The sequence below is a fragment of the Castor canadensis genome, chromosome 19 (assembly GCF_047511655.1).
Source record: "Castor canadensis chromosome 19, mCasCan1.hap1v2, whole genome shotgun sequence".
NCBI classification, from domain to species: Eukaryota; Metazoa; Chordata; class Mammalia; order Rodentia; family Castoridae; genus Castor; species Castor canadensis.
Genome location: NC_133404.1, coordinates 24,043,795 through 24,061,965, shown reverse-complemented (window position 1 = coordinate 24,061,965; position 18,171 = coordinate 24,043,795). Strand labels below are relative to the sequence as shown.

Below are 18,171 nucleotides of genomic sequence, written 5' to 3'. Positions count from 1 at the left end.
CTCTGCTTCCTGAATAGCCACGATATAGGTGGCACCTAGCTATTTGTTTGCTTCTTATGTATTTATTTTTTTCTGCTGACGCTCCCTCTCTAATCCCCTCATATTGTATGTTTCTTCTGTCTTATTGTGCTAACAACAAATATATATATTTAAAAAGGTTCAGTGAAGATTTTAATCCATAGCAAAAACTGCTGTAGGGGGCAGGAGGAATGGTTCAGGTGGCATAGCGCCTGCCTAGCAAGCATGAGGCCCTGAATTCAAGTCCAGGTATAGCAAAAAATAAAAATAAAAAAAATTGCAATACGAAAAAATGTCCAAAATGAACAGAACTAAACTTTTAATTTGTACCTAGGCAGCTTTGCTGTGAACTGCTAAAGAGGAATAGGAACTGGTGGTTGAGCAGAGACTGAGTGGAGTGAGGCAAAAGGTATTACCAAACAGAACTAAACTTTTAATTTGTACCTAGGCAGCTTTGCTATGAACTGCTAAAGAGGAACAGGAAGTGGTAGTTGAGCAGAGGCTGGGTGGAGTAGTGAGGTAAAAGGTATTAACAAACAGAACTAAACTTTTAATTTGTACCTAGGCAGCTTTGCTATGAACTGCTAAAGAGTAATAGGAAGTGGTGGTTGAGCAGAGGCTGGGTGGAGTGAGACAAAAGGTATTACCAAAAATGGTAAGTGGGCGTGGCTATCAAAAATGGAAGCCATTTGGGTTTGCTAACCCGGCCCTTTTAAGATCTTGGCTGTGGGAGCTCGCTTAAATCTGTAATCTGAGTGAGACAACAGGGACAGAAACAATCTGAAAACAGGGAAGAACAAGCTCTACAAAGTGAAGCAAAAAGGATTAGGGGACGTGCTCAAGTGGTAGGGCACTTGTGCCACAAGCACAAGACGCTGCGTTCTGATCAGAGGAAAAAAAAATCTAAATATCAACATTATCTCTCCTGAGAGACAAAGGATTTGTGGACAGGGAGTAGGTGTTGTGCTGCCTCCAACTTTTAGGCCCAGGCATCTCGGGTCAGGTAAGACACCGGGACCCTGTCCTGTAACAGAGAGGGCCACAGACAGAATAGATGGCGTTGGCTTGTGATTGGCAAAGGCTTGATAAGTCCGCTCTGAAATGCGAGTCCTGTGCAGAGGTGGGAGGCCGCCCAAGAGGCCACTGGGTGGATGGACCGAACGAGATCAGCAGCGTGGATGTGTCTCTGATCCTAGTGAGAATTTATTTGTATTTTCCAAATGCTCTGAGTTTGTAGAACTTGCACTTAATAAAGTCCCTGGTAATCTTGGAGTCTTGACTCAGCGATACCGTCCTGCCTTTTCCTGGCAAAGTGCCATGTGTGCCCCATCTCTACTGCCCTGTTACCACCGGTGTTTTCATGGTGGACGTTTGCCCATCAAGTCAGAGACACGGTTTTTGGATGGTGGTGTGTGGTAAAAAGGGAGAGCCACCACTACACAGTTTGAGGGAAAGGCACTTAATGCCGCCTTTTGGGTGATGGTACGCCAAGGTGACCGACCTCAGCGAGGGTCCCTTATGTGTCTACATGGCCCTGGGGTGTATACAGTGAAGGTGAAGGTCAGGGCTGAGCTGAGGTTTAGCGCTTTGTATTAACAGGGGATTTGGAGGTAAATAGGCAAGTCTGTTTGAGATCAGCGTTTTGTGCCAGGATTTCTGATGTGAGTGGGAAAGAGTGCATGTTGGGATGGCTGAAATGTCTGCTAGATGGAGAGGGTTCCTTGGTGCAGGAGCTATGTGCATGTTGGGAACACTTGGGTGTCTGAAGTTAATGCCAGGGAAAGCAGAATGGACACCGTCTTGTGGAGGGGGAGGGGTATCGGGAACAGTTTTAAGAAAATAATTTTTCCGTGATCTTTTATGTAGTGGTCCAGTGTGCATTTTTTCCTTTTTCTAGAAACCTGCCCCGAGCCTGGAATAAATGGTTATATTTTTTGTTGTTGTTTACTTGCCTATTTTAATCTGAATCTTTGCTATGGTGTGTGTTGCATGTAATAGTGAAATGTCAGGGAGAACTTTTATGCATCCTCTGAGAAATGTGTTAACTGAGGCCACAGGCCCTAGTCATTTTTTTGTGGTACAGGGGTTTGAACTCAGGGTCTACACCTTGAGATAACCCACCATCCCTTTTCTGTGATGAGTTTTGTGAGACTGGGTCTCTTGAAATATTTGCCTTGGCTGGTGTCCAACTGTGATCCCTCTGATCTGTACTAGGATTACAGGTGTGAGCCAGGCACCTAGCAGAGGACCATGTCTTGTTTTCATTTTTGGTTTTGACAATCAAGGCTGAAACACTCTGGGTGCCAATGGCTTATGCCTGTAATGCTAGATACTCAGGAGGCAGAGATTAGGAGGATCACAGTTCAAGGTTAACTGGGACTAACTAGGATTGCTAGATCCTATCTCGAAAAACCCTTTGCATAAATAGGGCTCCTGGAGTGGCTCAAGTTGAAGGCCCTGGGATCATGTCCCAGTACTAAAAAAAAAAAAAAAAAAACCCTAAAACACACATGGGGAATGTAAGACAGCCTCGTGTGTCCACTGGTGCAGGAGCACAGGTCTGCAAAGGCACAGCAGGAAGAGGGCCATCATCCCGCTCCTTACATTATAGAAAGTCAGGGAATGGCCCAGCTTATTTGCTAAATTCAGCCCAGCTGGAACTTCAGCCACACCCAGTCCCCTCCTAGAAGTGTTACAGTGAGGTGGGGTGTGGTTTACTAAGATAAAACAGGGAACACGACTGCCTCTGGCTTCCCTGTGGCAAGCAGTTTAGTGGGGATGTGGAGTGGGGACTGCCACAGAGGAAGGCAGGAAAATCTGGATGATTGGAATATATTACTTACTTCTTTTTGAAAATTTTGATATATTTCTCTGTAGATTTTTAGAGATGAGATTTCTAAAACAGTTACTTTGATTCATTGTCATTCCATTCTTTGTCTCCATTCATGGAAAACTGGACACAGGCACTTTTTCAATCCATTTGGTGACATTATGTCTACCTGAGTGTTCTTGCACAAGCATGAGTGATAGGGTTAAATAGTGAAGAACTGGGGCTAGGGGACAAAAGGTATGTAAAAACAGTTCAATCACAGGTGCACTCTGATGGGTCATTATCTCAGGAGCGGTCCAAGAGGTGTTATCTGAGTTCCTTTTCAACTGGCAGGTGATCCATGCTGAGGAAGGTCTACTGTTGGGGGTAGTTTCTGTCCCTTGTCATGAAGATGTTAGTATCTGTCTTTCGTGGAATTCAAGGTGATTGCAAAGTGACTTCAAAGAGAATGGCTTAGAGCAAAGACAGATAGAGAAATGCAGAACAGATGCCATGCTGTGAGCTTAGTGCCTGGAGCTTGCTAATCAGGTGCCCTCCCACTCGAGTCATGTCCCCATGCTTTCATTCACCCATTTTAATGGGATATTTTTCTTTTTGTTGTTGTCTTCTAATAATTTTCTATGTATTCTAAAAATAAATTCTTGTCAACCACATGATTCTGAAAATATTTTCTCTCAGCTGGGCACTGCTGCATCATGCCTGTAATTCTAGTATCTTGAATGTCTGAGAGTGAGAGGATCGAGGGTCAGGGCCTACTTGGGCAAATAGTTGGTGAGACCCCATTTCCAAAGAAAAAACCCCAAAATAAGGAATGGCTAACAGAATATAAAGTGGTAAGTGGAATATAAAATAAGAACAAAAAACATGTTGACTATATCAATATATCATTATACGTAAATGTATTAATCTATTCTCCTATCATATTTATATGGGTTATTAAGAACCCATGTGATGGGTTTTTTTCGAAATGGGTATGCTGAACTATTTGCTTGGGTTGACTTCAAATTGCTATCCTCTTGATCTCTTCCTGCATTTTTTCTGCCATAGTGAGGTTTGAACTCAGGGACTCCACCTTGAGCCACTCCATCAGCCGTTTTTTGTGATGAGTTTTTTCAAGATAGGGTCTCACGAACTCTTTGCCCAGACTGGCTTCCAGTTGTGATCCTCCTGATCTCTATCTTCTCAGTAGCCAAGATTACAGGCGTGTGCCACTTGTGCCCAGTGAAAAGGAGTTTTTTGGCAGTGCAGAGGTTTGAACTTAGGGCTTGCTAGGCAGGCACTCTTATACTTGAGCCATTCTACCAGCCTCTGTGTCTCCTGAGTAGCTAAGATTATGAGAGAGCCAGTTGAATAATAAAATATGTTCAATCTAATGAAATTCAGTTCACTTTTTTTTCTTGTGTCACTTGTCATTTGGGTGTTCCTATCATCTATAAGTTTCATAGTTCTTATTCTTATACTGAGATATTGTTAGGGTGAGCAGAAATGGATAGAGGAACATCTGGTATCCCATTCCCTTTTATAGATATATATCAAAAGGCAGGAATGTTAGGGTGAACAAAAGGAAGCCATATTAGAAATGGACCCCTTCCCTCTCCCCTGCCTTTTTTTTGTGGTACTGTGGTTTGAACTCAGGGCCTGCACCTTGAGCCACTCCACCAGTCCTTTTTTGTGACTGGTCATTTTGAAATCGGGTCTCATGAACTATTTGCCTGGGCTGGCTTTGAACCTCAATCCTCCTGATCTCTGCCTCCTGAGTATCTAGGATTACAAGCATGAGCTAGGGCGCCTGGACCCCTCCACCTTGAAGGTGACATGTTGAAAACTCTCCACCCGGCCCTAAATAAAAATAGACATACACCTTTAGCCATTTAATAGAAACTCCTCACCTGGCCGAGATGGAAAACCCACCCTTAAGCCATGATCTCCTGAGGGTCAGAGGACCACTGAGGATTATCCAGCCCAGTGACCTTCCTGGGGCTGCTCCACCCACTTTATAAATACTACCAGTCTGTAAGTGGCTGGAAGCTCCAGCTCTCTTGCTGGAACCCCCTCCACAGGGCAACTTCTCTACAATAAACCCTATACTAGAGTATCAGCCATCTCTCACCTATCCATTCTGGGCTTTCTTTCATTTCTAAGAGATATATGAACTGGTTTTTTTATACCAGTATTTGTATGATATGAAGGAAGAGTCCAAGTTTCCTAGCAAATATTTTTTGTTGAAAAATATTTTTTTGCATTGAGTTGATCTGACACATTTACAAAATCACATGCCATAAAATTAAGGGTTAACATTTCGGTGCTCATTTGTTATCACTGGAGTATTGCTCCATCTTTATTTTAATGTCACAATGTCTTGTTGATTATCAGTATTAAATTTTTAGTCAGGAAGTGTGAGTTGAGCACTCCAACTTTATCTTCTTTCACAGGGTTGTTTTGACTCTTCTTGTTTTCTTGTATTTCCTTATGCATTTATATTCAGTTTTCAATTTATGCAAAACCAAACTCACTTGGAATTTTGATAGGGACATCAAAATCATCGCCATTTAAAATATAGTAAGTCTTTGGATTAATGAACAAGGAGTATTTTTCTATTTAGATAAGTCTCCTTTAATTTTCTGGGGGTGGGGATATCTGGATTTTGAACTCAGAATTTGTACTGTCCAAGCATGAGCTTTACCACTTGACCCATGCATGCATCTACCCTTCTATTCTTGTTTCTCACTTTTCTCAGTGACTTTTCTTGTTTTCATTGTGTATGTCTTATATTTATTTTGTTCAGTTTATTCCTAGGGAGTGTGATTTTTATGCTATTTTAAGTTGAATTCATTTCTTAGTTTTTATTTTTATATTATGAACAAATAATACACAAAAATCTGATTTATGCATATTTAAGTGTATTAATCAATTTTTTATTGCTGTTACAAATAGTTGAGAGAAACAACTTATAAGGAGTAAAGATTTAATTTGTCTCATTATTTCAGAGGTTTCAGTCCATATATCATGGCTTATTTGTTTTGCAGACCTGGGGAGGCTGGGGAGCATTTGGTAGAACAAAGCAGTTCAGCTCCTAGTAGACAGGAAGCAGAGAGAAAGAGACAGAGAAAGAGAGAGAGAGAGAGAGAGGAAGTGTGAAGCATGGGAACATTTTGGCACATGCCTGTAATCCCAGTCTATCCAATAGAATATGCAAGAGGATCATAACTTCAAGGCCAGTTTGGCAAAAGGTAGCAAGTGCCTGTCTCAAAAAAAATGAGAAACACAAAGGCTAGGAGTGTGGCTCAAGTGTGGTGTACTTGCCCAGCATGCTTGAGATCCTGAATTCAATCCCTAATACCAGAGGAAAGAAAAGGTAGCATGGGGCTGAGCAAGGTATATCTTTTTTTAAAATTGATTTTGAATTAGTTATTTATTTATTTTCATTTATGCATATGTACATACAATATTTGGGTCATTTCTACCCCCTTCCACCCCCCTTCTCCTGCCCCTCCTTCTCCCCCCCCTCACTTCCAGGCAGAAACTGTTCCACCTTTATCTCTAATTTAGTTGAAGAGAGAGTATAAACAATAATAAGGACAAAGCATTTTTGATAGTTGAGATAAGGATAGCTATACAAGGAGATTCCTAGCATTGCTTCCATGTACAAATGTGTTACATACTAAGTTGATTCTTCTCGAACTAACCTTTTCTCTAGTTCCTGATCTCCCGTTGGCCTCTGTTGCTTTTAAGTTTCTGCATTAGTTCTTTTGCATTGAGGACATCAATTACTTTCATGTTTTTGGGTTTCTCACCTATCCTCATACCTCCCTTGTGTGTTCTTGCCTTATCATGTGATCAAAGTCCAATCACATTGCTGTATTTGTCCTTGATCTAAAGTTTAAATATGAGGGAGAATGTACAATTATTGGTCTTCTGAGCCTGACTAACTTCCCTCAGAATGATGTTCTCCAGTTCCATCCATTCACTTGTGAATGATAAGATTTCATTCTTTTTCATGGCTGAGTAGAATTCCATTGTGTATAAATACCACATTTTCTTAATCCATTCATCACTAGTGGGGCGTCTTGGCTGTTTCCATAACTTGGCTATTGTGAATAGTGTGACAATAAACATGGGTGTGCAGGTGCCTCTGAAGTAACCTGTGTCAGATTCCTTTCGGTATATCCCCAGGAGTGGGATTGCTGGATCATATGGCGTATCTATGTTTAGATTTTTAAGAAACCTCCAAATTTTTTTCCTGAGTGGTTGTACTACATTCCCACCAGCAGTGTACAAGGGTTCCTTTTCCCCAACATCCTCGCCAACACCTGTCATTGGTGGTGTTTTTGATGATGGCTATTCTAACACAGTGAGGTGGAATCTTAGTGTGGTTTTGATTTCCATTTCCTTTATGGCTAGACATGGTGAGCATTTATTCATGTGATTTTTGGCCATTTGAATTTCTTCTTTTGAGAAAGTTCTGTTTAGTTCAGTTGCCCATTTCTTTATTGGTTCATTAATTTTGGGAGAGTTTAGTTTTTTGAGTTCCCTGTATATTCTGGTTGTCAGTCCTTTGCCAGATGTGTAGCTGGCAAAGATTTTCTCCCACTCTATGGGTCATCTCTTCAGTTTAGAGACCATTTCTTCTGTTGCAGAAGTTTTTTTGTTTTATCAAGTCCCACTTGTCTATACTATCTCTTAGCAAGGTATATCTTTCAAGTGCATACTGCCCAGTGACCCTTCCCTCAAAGAAGCTCCCACCTCCTGCTTTCAACCATCTACCACTAATGTCACCATATTATAAATACATCAAGAGATCATTCCAAGGATGAAATCAGAGTCTTCATGATTGAATCACTACCCAAAAGCCCCCAGCTCTGTATGCTGCTATGCTGTGAAAAACTCCTTCAAAATAGAAGCCTTTTGAAGGGACATCTCAAATCCAAACCATAGCCTGTACTTCAGCCTTCCTAAACTCATGTTAAGATCTAATAGTATTTTGTGGGTTTCATAGTGTTTTCTACACACACTGCCTTGTCATTTGTAAACAGAGATAGTTTATTTCATCTACTTTTGGAATCAGGGTAAACTGATATTGTCATTTATAAAGTGTTCTCTTATGTTTACTTTTTATATTTTATTTAAGAATATGTGAACTATTCTTTAACATAGGGAGAGATTTGTACAGTCATCTCTGATAGGAACTACTTCATTGGTAAGTTTTTTATTTATTTCATCTTAACTTCTTATTACATTCAGATTTTTCTTTGTTTTGTAATCCATTTAATTAGTGTTTTTGTCCCTCTAGAAATGTTTCAATTTCATTAGATCATCTTATTTGTTGTTGGAATTTTTTTTTGTGCTGGCACCAGAGTTGATCTTAGGGACTTGTGCCTGCAAGGTCTGCACTCTTAATGCTTGAGCAATTCTGCCAGCCCTTTTTTGTGATCTGTTTTTTGAGATAGGGTTTCCAGAATTATAAGCTTGGGCTATCTTCGAACTGAGATCTTCCTGAGCTCTGCCTCCTGAGCCACTATGATTACAGGCATGAGCCACCTACACCCAGCTTGTTGTCACATCTTTGGGACTTGAATTCTCTTCCATTCTCTCTTTTTTTTTGGAGGGCCTGGGATTTGATCTCAGGGCTACATGCTTGCAAATCAGGCACACTGCTATTTCAACCACACCTACAGCCCATTTTGCTTTGCGTATTCTGGAGAGGGAGCCTCCATATTTGACCAGTCTGGCCCCAAACTGTGATCTTCCTGATCTAAGCCTCCTAAGTATCTGGGATTACCAGCATGAACCACCAATGTCCTATCTTATATTTCCATTTTATTCATGTAAGGTTGGTCCTGGTGCCCTCTTCCAATGATAAAGCTCTCCCTACTGACTCTACACTCCCTTACCTGGCTTCTGCATTTGTAGTCCGTTTCATCTAATTCCTTTCTTCTCTTTGCTATGTTTATATTCCTGTGAGTGAGACAGGAAGAATAGGATGAAATTTCTAAAGTGACCTACTAATACACCACAAAAGCAAATCCATCTAGCCATTTTCATTTACTGTATGTAATATCCCACTCCACCAATGAGAAAATTTACTTCATTTATTTGATTACTGCCTATCTAATTGTTTAAATAGATTTTAGAATTCTTGATACATATCCCATGTAAAATAACTTTAAGTGCAATGCTTATTTACAAATATTTTCAACTTTAGAGTTGAAAATAGGGCCAAGAAAGACACAGTACATAGAAATTGCCATAGTTGAGGTGATGGTAATGCTTTTTGATTACTGCATATTATATGCTTGTGTTGTATTATGATACTATACCTCATACATGAGAAAATTATTACAGGTCAATTAAAATGAAAATTTTAAAAATAATTGTAAAAGCAATGAAGATTAGCATCAGACATAGGCAGCATAAATATTGTTTCTGCATGCAGGAATGTATTTTTGTCATGTAGGATATTCTTTTTCAAGCTTTGAATTAACAGTCATACTTTCAAGCTTTCAAGAAAACCATTTTAATTGTATTATTTATTTTGTGGTCCTGGGTCTTGAATTCAAGGCCTTCGCCTTCAGCCACTCTACCAGCCCTATTTTTGTGAAGGGTTTTTTTGTGATAGGGTCTCATGAACTATTTGTCCAGGATGGCAAATAGTTGATCAAAACCTCGATCCTCCTGATCTCTGCCTCCTGAGTAGCTAGGAATACAGGTATGAGCCACTGTCTCCCAGCTTAATTGTGAAATAAGAACATTTTCCTAAACATGTGGAACATCAGTTGACAAGTTGGCTCACTTTGCCATAACTAAAATATTGACATGATTGAGTACTTTTCTTTCTACAAACACCATCAATAATTCTTTAGAGTCATGTTTTCCATTTCACACCCTCAAAGAATTGTGTTACCCTTTGCCAAACTCCACACCCAGAGAAGAGGTGCCATAGTCCAGATGATAAAATTAACAAAGGAATTATGAAGATAAGGGCAGTTTTTGCTTAAATAGACTTGAAAATGAACCTCTAAACCCCACTTACTTGAAAGGTGAAGGTAAGTTGATGATACATGGGTGTTGTGTACAGATGTAGAAAGCCTGGTAGAAAACAAAAGGAAAGTAAATCACAACACATCTTAACCCTGCATCCTAACCCTGGAAAAAGGCTGAATTATATTTGTACAGGTGATGCACAAAGAATTCCACAGCAGGAATGATTGTACACTCACCCTACAGCTTACTGTTCCTACTCACAGCTCTCTGCTAGGCACCTCCAAGACCATGACTAGGAATGGTTTGTTAACACATGAAACTATATTTCATGTTTTCTAAATAACACAGCAGATGAGTCCTCATGTTTTTACAAAGAAAGGGACAGATACAGAGAAAAAAATCGTATCCCATGGAACTTACAGGGAAAATTTTCAGATCTTTAAAAGAGATGAATTATAAATTAGTACTGTGAAGTCACTCCTGACCAGAGGCAACCATAATGTGATTAACATCATCAAAGACCAGAATTTGTTCTATAAACCTTCCTTTGTTTCTGGTGATGTAATGAGTTTGAACTCAAGGCTATCCCTTGAGCCAGTCCACCAGCCCTTTGTTGTGATTTTTTTTTTTTGAAATAGGGTCTCACGGAACTATTTGCCAGGATTGACTTTAAACCACAATCCTCCTGATTTCTGCCTCCTGAGTGGCCTGGATTATAGTCGTGAGCCACCAGTACTGAGTTTATACAGTTTTAACATAATTTTTCAATTGTTTCAATATTTCAGTGTGACATAAAGGAGATATATTTTATAATTGATACCTATTTTTTAATTTTCCCAAATACTTAGTGGTTTTTATGCATCTAATTTCGTTACCTACCAAAGTTTTTAGTTAACAGTTGTTTGACAACAAGCTTTAGTCTATGAGTTTTACATCTTACTAGTTCATTGAGTCCATACCACATGTCAAGAGAAAGTCACTATTGCCACTCCCTGGTCTAGTTCTGAATCTGTGATAAAGTCCTGCAAGAAAGGAAAAGAAGAACGAAGAGCCCCCTCCAGCCTGTCTCTGTAGTCTTGCTCATATCAACTGTGCATGGATAACTTTTCTCCAATACAATAAACAATTTCTAGGTCTAGTATAAGTACTAGTACTTGGGTTTGAGTTTAGGGCCTACACCATGAGCTATTCCATCAGCCCTTTTTTAGTGATGGGTTTTGTTTTGTTTTGAGATAGGTTCTCATTAACTATTTGCCCGTGGTGGCTTTGAACTGTGATCCTCTTGATCTCTGCGTCTTGAGTAGACCGGATTACAGGTGTGAGCCACCAGTGTCCGGCTTACTCTATCCATTTGCCATGAAATTATTTTCCTAATCTACATTATATATACTGAAGTAAATTATTCTGATAGTTTGGTCTGTAATCTATTTGGCTTGATTTTGTGAGTTATATGCTTTTAAAGTTATATATAATTCCTCCAGATAGCTATTAAACATCCTGGACTATTAATTGAAAATCAATCTTTTCTCCACTTGTGTTTTTTAAAATGGTTTCCTTCTGTATACATGTATTAGTTTTTGAGATCACTTTTTCCTTCATTGGTTTTCTCTCTCTATTTCTGTGTACATACAGCTTGTTATTAAGAGAGCTCACAGCAAGCCTGGTGGTGTGTACCTCTGATCCTAGTACTCTGAAGTAGAGGGGACCATGAGTTTGAGCCAACAGACCCAGTTTCAAAAAGCAAACAAGTCAGAGAGAGTTCAATTAGCACTAGGAGTTTCTCTTCAGGATCTGTTCTCATGACCACTGGGTGTTTCTGAAGTGAAGAAGATGAGTGGAAAACTGTTGTGTCGCACCTACAGTAGTGTTTCCAGCTGCCCACAAGAAGGGATCCCAGAGAAACAGAAGAATTGAGGGGTACAGGGTAAGCTCAGGCTGTAGATTGTGCACTAGACTTCGTAGGTGTCTCGGGGATGTTTCTCCTTGGACATGGACATGGCCAACATCTGTGCCTACATAAACTCTTATCTATTCTAACTAACTCAGTCCACATCATTTTCTTGCGTGTCTCTGTCATAATGTATGTTTGGTCTTCATTGTTTCTAAACTTTTACATTATGCACATAACAATAGTTACTTTACTTCTCATTTTATGAATTATTCATAGGTGAAGTGTCTGTTAACATAAATAATTGAAATTTCAACACATTGTTTTGCCTTTTGTGATCATTTCTGAGATTAATATCTCTTCATTTTCATAGAAACAGAAGGGACATGATTTGGGGAGAGGAAGAGGGCCAGTAAGAGGTGGAGGGGGGACAAGAGTGGCTAATTATGGGTGGACATGATGAACATTCATTTATAAATGTATGAAAATGTCATAAAGAAATCTATTTTTTAATTTTGTTAGCATATAATAGCTGTATAAGGGAATACATTGTAATATTTGCATATGTGCTTACAATATATCTTACTTAGATCTTTCCCCTCCATTGTTTTCCCTTTTCCTCCCTTCCTCCTTCTTAAAACAATTTCAACCTTCTATTTTTGTATATGGATACAAAATACATCTACCATATTCACTCTCTCGTTCCCCCTTTCCTTGTGTCCACCTACCTCCCACTACTACTAACCCCCAGAAAAGACCTATTTTCCCTCCTGCCAAAGGGAGAGAAGCCCATTATTTTGTGTGGTTAAAAAATGGAGAAAAATCTGCTCATTTCACCTGGGCATCATCATTGCATGTCCTTAAGCAACGGGATTCTTTTGGGTGTGTGTTTCTTTGGGTAATTCGTAGACTTCAATGCCCTCAGAGCTACTAAGCTATTGATACTCACTTGTAATTTGTAGTTGTTGTAACTTTTCCCTTGTTTTTATTCTCCTTAAAAATACCACATTTATTTCTACTTACTTTAATTTAGTTTGCCTTCATTTTTTTAATTAAAAGGTGAAAAATTAAGTAATAGACTTTGGATGTTTTATGATTTCTACATTATGGATTCAATGCTCTACATTTCCAATTAAGTTCTGCTTTCCTGGATTCACACAAATTTTGATAAGTTGTGTTTTAAGTTGAATTTTCAAAGTATTTCAAAGTTTCTCTTGATCTTTCTTCATGAGTCATGGATATATATTTCAAGGTACATTATTAAATTACCGTGTATTTTGGGAATTTCCTGTTATTCTTGGTTATTGATTTCTACTTTAATTCCATTGTGTTCTGAGAGAAAACATGGGATGATTTTTATTCTCATAAGTGTGCTAAAGTGTGTTTTATATCTTTGATGCAGTCTATCTTGGTGAGTGGTCCAGTGGACTGGTCAAAGAATGTGTGATTTGTCCATTAATTACTAAAACTGCTTGCACAATATATGTTCTTGATTGGTCCTGATGTTTAGGCAAACTATGTTCTTAGTAGTTTTCTCCCTTCCCAGTCTGTCGTTTCTGTTACAGGGTGTTCGTAAATCCAATGGTAGCAGTGGACTCACCAGTCTCTCAATGCAGTTTGATCATTTCTGCCTCACATACTTTGATACTGTTGGTTAGTGCATACACTTGGCTTTTTATAAGTTGTTGGAGAATTGTCTCCTTTATTTTATGCCATGCTCTTCTTCATTCTTCATAACCCTCATTGATTTCATGGCTGTTCATTATGAACTAAATGCCACAATTCTTGATTTCTGTCATTATTATTCTCATGGCATATTTTTGTTACATCCTCTTACTTTTTATTTATTTGTTTATTTATTTTTTTGAGAATGTAAAATGGTTTAATGTCTTTGAAAAGCAGTTTGGCAGTTACTCAAAAAACTAAACATAGGGTTACCCTATGATCCATCAATTCTACCCTAGGTATGCTCAAGAAAAATGAGAACAGACATTCACACAAAGCTTGTACATAAATATACTTAATAGTATTATTCATAACTGACAAAAACTGCAAACAACTCAAAAGCCTATTAGCTGGTGAGTGGCACACCTAGATAGTGGAATGATATGTGGCAGAAAAAAAGGAATGAAGTACTGATAAATGTTACAACATGGATGGACCTGAAAACATTATATACACTACATGCTAACCACATACTGTAAGGCTGAACTGGGAAAGATAGGCAAGTGGGGAGGATTGCTGAGGAGTGTGAGGTTTCTTTTTGGAGTGATGAAAATTCTCTAACATTTGATTGTGGTGATTGTTGCACAACTCTGAATATAATAAAAGCTACACACTGTGAGTGGACTGAGTGGCCACAGAGCTATCTCACCACTTTTTAAAAGTTTTATTTCATTTTTAGTGATAGACGATAATTGTATATATTTATGGTATACATTGTGATTTTTTTGGTGCTATTATATACTGTCAAGTGAAAGTTACTGTTGGAGTACTAAGTTTTTGTGCTTCATTGCACATCAGGTGATTATAGTTAATAATGTACTATATATTGAAAAATAACTAAAAGGGAGAAATAAAAAATGTCCTCACCATAGAGAAATGATAAGTACCTGAGGTGATGGATGTGCTTCTCTTTTTTTTTCTTTTATTATTCATATGTGCATACAAGGCTTGGGTCATTTCTTCCCCCTGCCCCCACCCCCTCCCTTACCACCCAGTCCACCCCCTCCCTCTCGCCCCCCTCAATACCCAGCAGAAACTATTTTGCCCTTATTTCTAATTTTGTTGTAGAGAGAGTATAAGCAATAATAGGAAGGAACAAGGGTTTTTGCTGGTTGAGATAAGGATAGCTATACAGGGCATTGACTCACATTGATTTCCTGTGCGTGGGTGTTACCTTCTAGGTTAATTCTTTTTGATCTAACCTTTTCTCTAGTTCCTGTTCCCCTTTTCCTATTGGCCTCAGTTGCTTTTAAGGTATCTGCTTTAGTTTCTCTGCCGTAAGGGCAACAAATGCTAGCTAATTTTTTAGGTGTCTTACCTATCCTCACCCCTCCCTTCTTGTGTGCTCTCGCTTTTATCATGTGCTCATAGTCCAATCACCTTGTTGTGTTTGTCCTTGATCTAATGTCCACATATGAGGGAGAACATACAATTTTTGGTCTTTTGGGCCAGGCTAACCTCACTCAGAATGATGTTATCCAATTCCATCCATTTACCAGCGAATGATAACATTTCGTTCTTCGTCATGGCTGCATAAAATTCCATTGTGTATAGATAGCAGATTTTCTTAATCCATTCATCAGTAGTGGGGCATCTTGGCTGTTTCCATAACAAGGCTATTGTGAATAGTGCTGCAATAAACATGGGTGTTCAGGTGCCTCTGGAGTAACCTGTGTCACAGTCTTTTGGGTATATCCCCAAGAGTGGTATTGCTGGATCAAATGGTAGATCGATGTCTAGCTTTTTAAGTGGCCTCCAAATTTTTTTCCAGAGTGGTTGTACTAATTAACATTCCCACCAACAGTGTAAGAGGGTTCCCTTTTCCCCGCATCCTTGCCAATACCTGTTGTTGGTGGTGTTGCTGATGATGGCTATTCTAACAGGGGTGAGGTGGAATCTTAGCGTGGTTTTAATTTGCATTTCCTTTATTGCTAGAGATGGTGAGCATTTTTTGATGTGTTTTCTGGACATTTGAATTTCTTCTTTTGAGAAAGTTCTGTTTAATTCACATGCCCATTTCTTTATTGGTATTAGTTTTGGGAGAATTTAGTTTTTTAAGTTCCCTATATATTCTGGTTATCAGTCCTTTGTCTGATGTATAGTTGGTAAATACTTTCTCCCACTCTGTGGGTGTTCTCTTCAGTTTAGAGACCATTTCTTTTGATGAACAGAAGCTTTTTAGCTTTATGAGGTCCCATTTATCTATGCTATCTCTTAGTTGCTGTGCTGCTGGGGTTTCATTGAGAAAGTTCTTACCTATACCTACTAACTCCAGAGTATTTCCTACTCTTTCCTGTATCAACTTAAGAGTTTGGGGTCTGATATTAAGATCCTTGATCCATTTTGAGTTAATCTTGGTATAGGGTGATATACATGGATCTAGTTTCAGTTTTTTGCAGACTGCTAACCAGTTTTCCCAGCAGTTTTTGTTGAAGAGGCTGCTATTTCTCCATCGTATATTTTTAGTTCCTTTGTCAAAGATAAGTTGCTTATAGTTGTGTGGCTTCATATCTGGATCCTCTATTCTGTTCCACTGGTCTTCATGTCTGTTTTTGTGCCAGTACCATGCTGTTTTTATTGTTATTGCTTTGTAATATAGTTTGAAGTCAGGTATTGTGATACCTCCTGCATTGTTCTTTTGACTGAGTATTGCCTTGGCTATTCATGGCCTCTTGTGTTTCCATATAAATTTAACAGTAGATTTTTCAATCTCTTTAATGAATGTCATTGGAATTTTGATGGGAATTGCATTAAACATGTAGATTACTTCGGGGAGTATTGACATTTTTACTATGTTACTTCTACCAATCCACGAGCATGGGAGATCTCTCCACTTTCTATAAGTCTTCCTCAATCTCTTTCTTCAGAAGTGTATAGTTTTCCTTGTAGAGGTCTTTCACATCTTTTGTTAGGTTTACACCTAGGTATTTGATATTTTTTGAGGCTATTGTAAATGGAATTGTTTTTATACATTCTTTTTCCGTTTGCTCATTGTTAGTGTATAGAAATGCTAACGATTTTTCTATGTTGATTGTATATCCTGCTACCTTGCTATAGCTATTGATAATGTCTAGAAGCTTCTGAGTAGAGTTTTTTGGGTCTTTAAGGTATAGGATCATGTCATCTGCAAATAGGGATATTTTGACAGTTTCTTTACCTATTTGTATTCCTTTTATTCCTTCTTCTTGCCTAATTGCTCTGGCTAGGAATTCCAGTACTATGTTGAATAGGAGTGGAGATAGTGGGCATCCTTGTCTGGTTCCTGATTTTAGAGGGAATGGTTTTAATTTTTCTCCGTTAAGTATAATGCTGGCTGTAGGTTTGTCATATATAGCTTTTATAATGTTGAGGAACTTTCCTTCTATTCCTAGTTTTCTTAGAGCTTTTATCATGAAATGATGTTGGATCTTATCAAAGGCTTTTTCCGCATCTATTGAGATGATCAAGTGGTTTTTGTCTTTGCTTCTGTTAATGTGGTTTATTACGTTTATTGATTTTCGTATGTTGAACCACCCCTGCATCCCTGGGATGAAACCTACCTGGTCATGGTGAATAATCTTTTTGATGTGTTGCTGAATTCGATTTGCCATTATTTTGTTGAGGATTTTTGCATCAATGTTCATTAAGGAGATTGGCCTATAGTTCTCCTTTTTGGAGGTGTCTTTGCCTGGTTTTGGGATAAGTGTAATACTGGCTTCATAAAATGTGTTTGGCAGTTTTCCTTCCCTTTCTATTTCATGGAACAGTTTAAGGAGGGTTGGTATCAGTTCTTCTTTAAAGGTCTGATAGAATTCAGCAGAGAATCCATCAGGTCCTGGACTTTTCGTTTTGGGGAGACTCTTGATTGCTGCTTCAATTTCATTTTGTGTTATAGGTCTATTCAGGTGATTAATTTCCTCTTGGTTCAGTATTGGATGATCATATGTATCTAGAAATCTGTCCATTTCTTTAAGATTTTCAAATTTATTTGAATATAGGTTCTCAAAGTAGTCTCTGATGATTTCCTGGACTTCCATGGTGTTTGTTGTTATCTCCCCTTTTGCATTCCTGATTCTACTAATTTGGGTTTTTTCCCTCCTCATTTTAGTCAGGTTTGCCAGGGGTCTATCGATCTTGTTTATTTTTTCAAAGAACCAACTTTTTGTTTCATTAATTCTTTGTATGGCTTTTTTGGTTTCTATTTCGTTGATTTGAGCTCTTATTTTTATTATTTCTCTCCTTCTATTTGTTTTGGGATTTGCTTGTTCTTGTTTTTCTAGGAGTTTGAGATGTATCATTAGGTCATTGATTTGGGATCTTTCAATCTTTTTAATATATGCACTCATGGCTATAAACTTTCCTCTCAAGACTGCCTTAGCTGTGTCCCATAGGTTCCGGTAGGTTGTGTTTTCATTTTCATTGACTTCTAGGAACTTTTTAATTTCCTCTTTTATTGCATCGAGGATCCATTCTTCATTAAGTAATGAGTTATTTAGTTTCCAGCTGTTTGCATGGTTTTTGTCTTTACTTTTGTTGTTGAGTTCTACTTTTACTGCATTGTGGTCAGATAGTATGCATGGTATTATTTCTATTTTCTTATATTTGCTGAGGCTTGCTTTGTGCCCTAGGATATGATCTATTTTGGAGAAGGTTCCATGGGCTGCTGAGAAGAATGTATATTGTGTAGAGGTTGGATGAAATGTTCTGTAGACATCTATTAGGTCCACTTGATCTATTGCATATTTTAGAT

General features: G+C 38.5%; 1 protein-coding gene across 33 annotated transcripts in view; it reads right to left on the bottom strand.

Moving 5' to 3' along the window:
- LOC109680562 (uncharacterized) overlaps nucleotides 1-18,171 on the bottom strand; it is a 472,009-nt gene that overhangs the window by 75,424 nt on the left and 378,414 nt on the right. For 28 of the 33 annotated variants that reach the window (XR_012443914.1, XR_012443883.1, XR_012443884.1 and 25 more), the window contains 2 exons: nucleotides 9,879-9,934; nucleotides 8,740-8,803 (listed from right to left, as the gene is read on the bottom strand). The exons of 2 other annotated variants lie outside the window; for them this stretch is intronic. Coding sequence is in view for 5 of the 31 variants with exons in the window: in XM_074061699.1 (XP_073917800.1) it covers nucleotides 8,740-8,803; nucleotides 9,879-9,934 (120 nt within the window). In the remaining 26 variants the exon portion in view is untranslated. Of the gene's footprint in view, nucleotides 1-5,772; nucleotides 5,922-8,739; nucleotides 8,804-9,878; nucleotides 9,935-18,171 lie in introns of those variants that run through there. 3 more of the 33 variants (XM_074061702.1, XM_074061698.1, XM_074061700.1) reach the window with 1 other exon arrangement.